The sequence below is a fragment of the Colletotrichum abscissum genome, assembly GCF_030869225.1.
Source record: "Colletotrichum abscissum strain IMI 504890 chromosome Unknown Scaffold_490.1, whole genome shotgun sequence".
Taxonomy (NCBI): domain Eukaryota; kingdom Fungi; phylum Ascomycota; class Sordariomycetes; order Glomerellales; family Glomerellaceae; genus Colletotrichum; species Colletotrichum abscissum.
This window is the reverse complement of record NW_026850421.1, coordinates 1-1,195: the sequence shown is the minus strand read 5'-3', so window position 1 is coordinate 1,195 and position 1,195 is coordinate 1. Positions and strand designations below refer to the sequence as shown.

Here is a 1,195-nt window from a genome sequence, read left to right as displayed (position 1 = left end):
GTGTAGACGACACTCAGACGTTTAAGTATGTTGTTGCTCACTATCCCTCATGCTTTAGCTCGTGTCTATTTACGTGAGTTCAGCTGAATTACTTAGTCAATCGTGATCTAGTAGATTCCTCTCAAGCCATGCCTTATGCCATCAGACTTAGCCTATGGCACGCTTCAGGATATCCACCACGGTTGCTCATGGACGATTCAGTAATGCGAAAACCCACTTGTGACGCCTATATAAGTGGCCTTTCTACAATGACTACAGAGCCAAATTTACTCCACGCTTACTTGTATACCGAAGCAGCCGGAAACATGTCGTTGCACCACAGCTGTGCCGTATGCCACAGGGCGCGGTCTGAATCTTATCACCGGAAACATCCAATTCAACCCGGCTCAGAACCTATCAGTAGCATCTGCAGGCGATGCCGCTCACGGAGGAAAGAGCGGATTGTTGTCATCCATCACTATCATAACCATGATCACAATCACCACCACTATCACTATCTGGAACAGCCGACGGACCAGCAAGAGAGGAAACATGGTGTTGAGAATCCCCCATCAACAGCGTTTGAGTTGCCTGGTTCGTCAGCTGCTCCATTCCGCGCGCCATCAGCGGTGCTGGCTGACGAATCACCGTCGGTAGTCGACATGAGAACAAAGCCGCGTATGCCGTTCAGCAACTTCCGATGATTGCCAATGGGTCTTTAAGGCCCGATAAATCTATAGAAAATCCAGAACCGTATTTGAAACCTCCATGTTACCCTGAGACCCATGGGCTCATTAGGAGCAGATCAAACAGCGCTGTAGCACTGCCAAGACCCACCCCCCAAGGCGCTAGAACTTGTATAGTCAACTGCTGTAGTCGTCATCTTAAGATAAACGTTGATCATGCTACGATGTGAGAAAAGTTCCGTTTGATGACTCCAAGGCTAAAGCCGCTCCGCTTGTTGACTTACACAACCGCTTCTATCCCCTACAGCATCACGGCTGATACTACAGATAAATAGACCATGACACGACAGATTGACCTGAAACTCTAATTGCCGTCACTCGTACGAACTGAATCTCTCAACGGTCTAGGATGGGTGTTTGATTAGTTTGAGGCAGTAGTCCATGCCAAATTACTGCAATAGTTTATTTGAAGTTTCGTGGTCGACGACATCGATACAAATTACTAGATGCCGAGTTCGACTCTGTCGACT

At 47.8% G+C, this 1,195-nt stretch overlaps 1 protein-coding gene across 1 annotated transcript; it reads left to right on the top strand.

Moving 5' to 3' along the window:
- Positions 1-305: 305 nt before the first annotated feature.
- CABS01_17225 (uncharacterized protein) lies at positions 306-683 on the top strand (the record flags this gene model as incomplete). Its single annotated transcript, XM_060550552.1, has 1 exon — positions 306-683. One exon carries the CDS (start codon positions 306-308, stop codon positions 681-683), a length of 378 nt encoding a protein of 125 aa, XP_060394340.1.
- Positions 684-1,195: the final 512 nt, after the last annotated feature.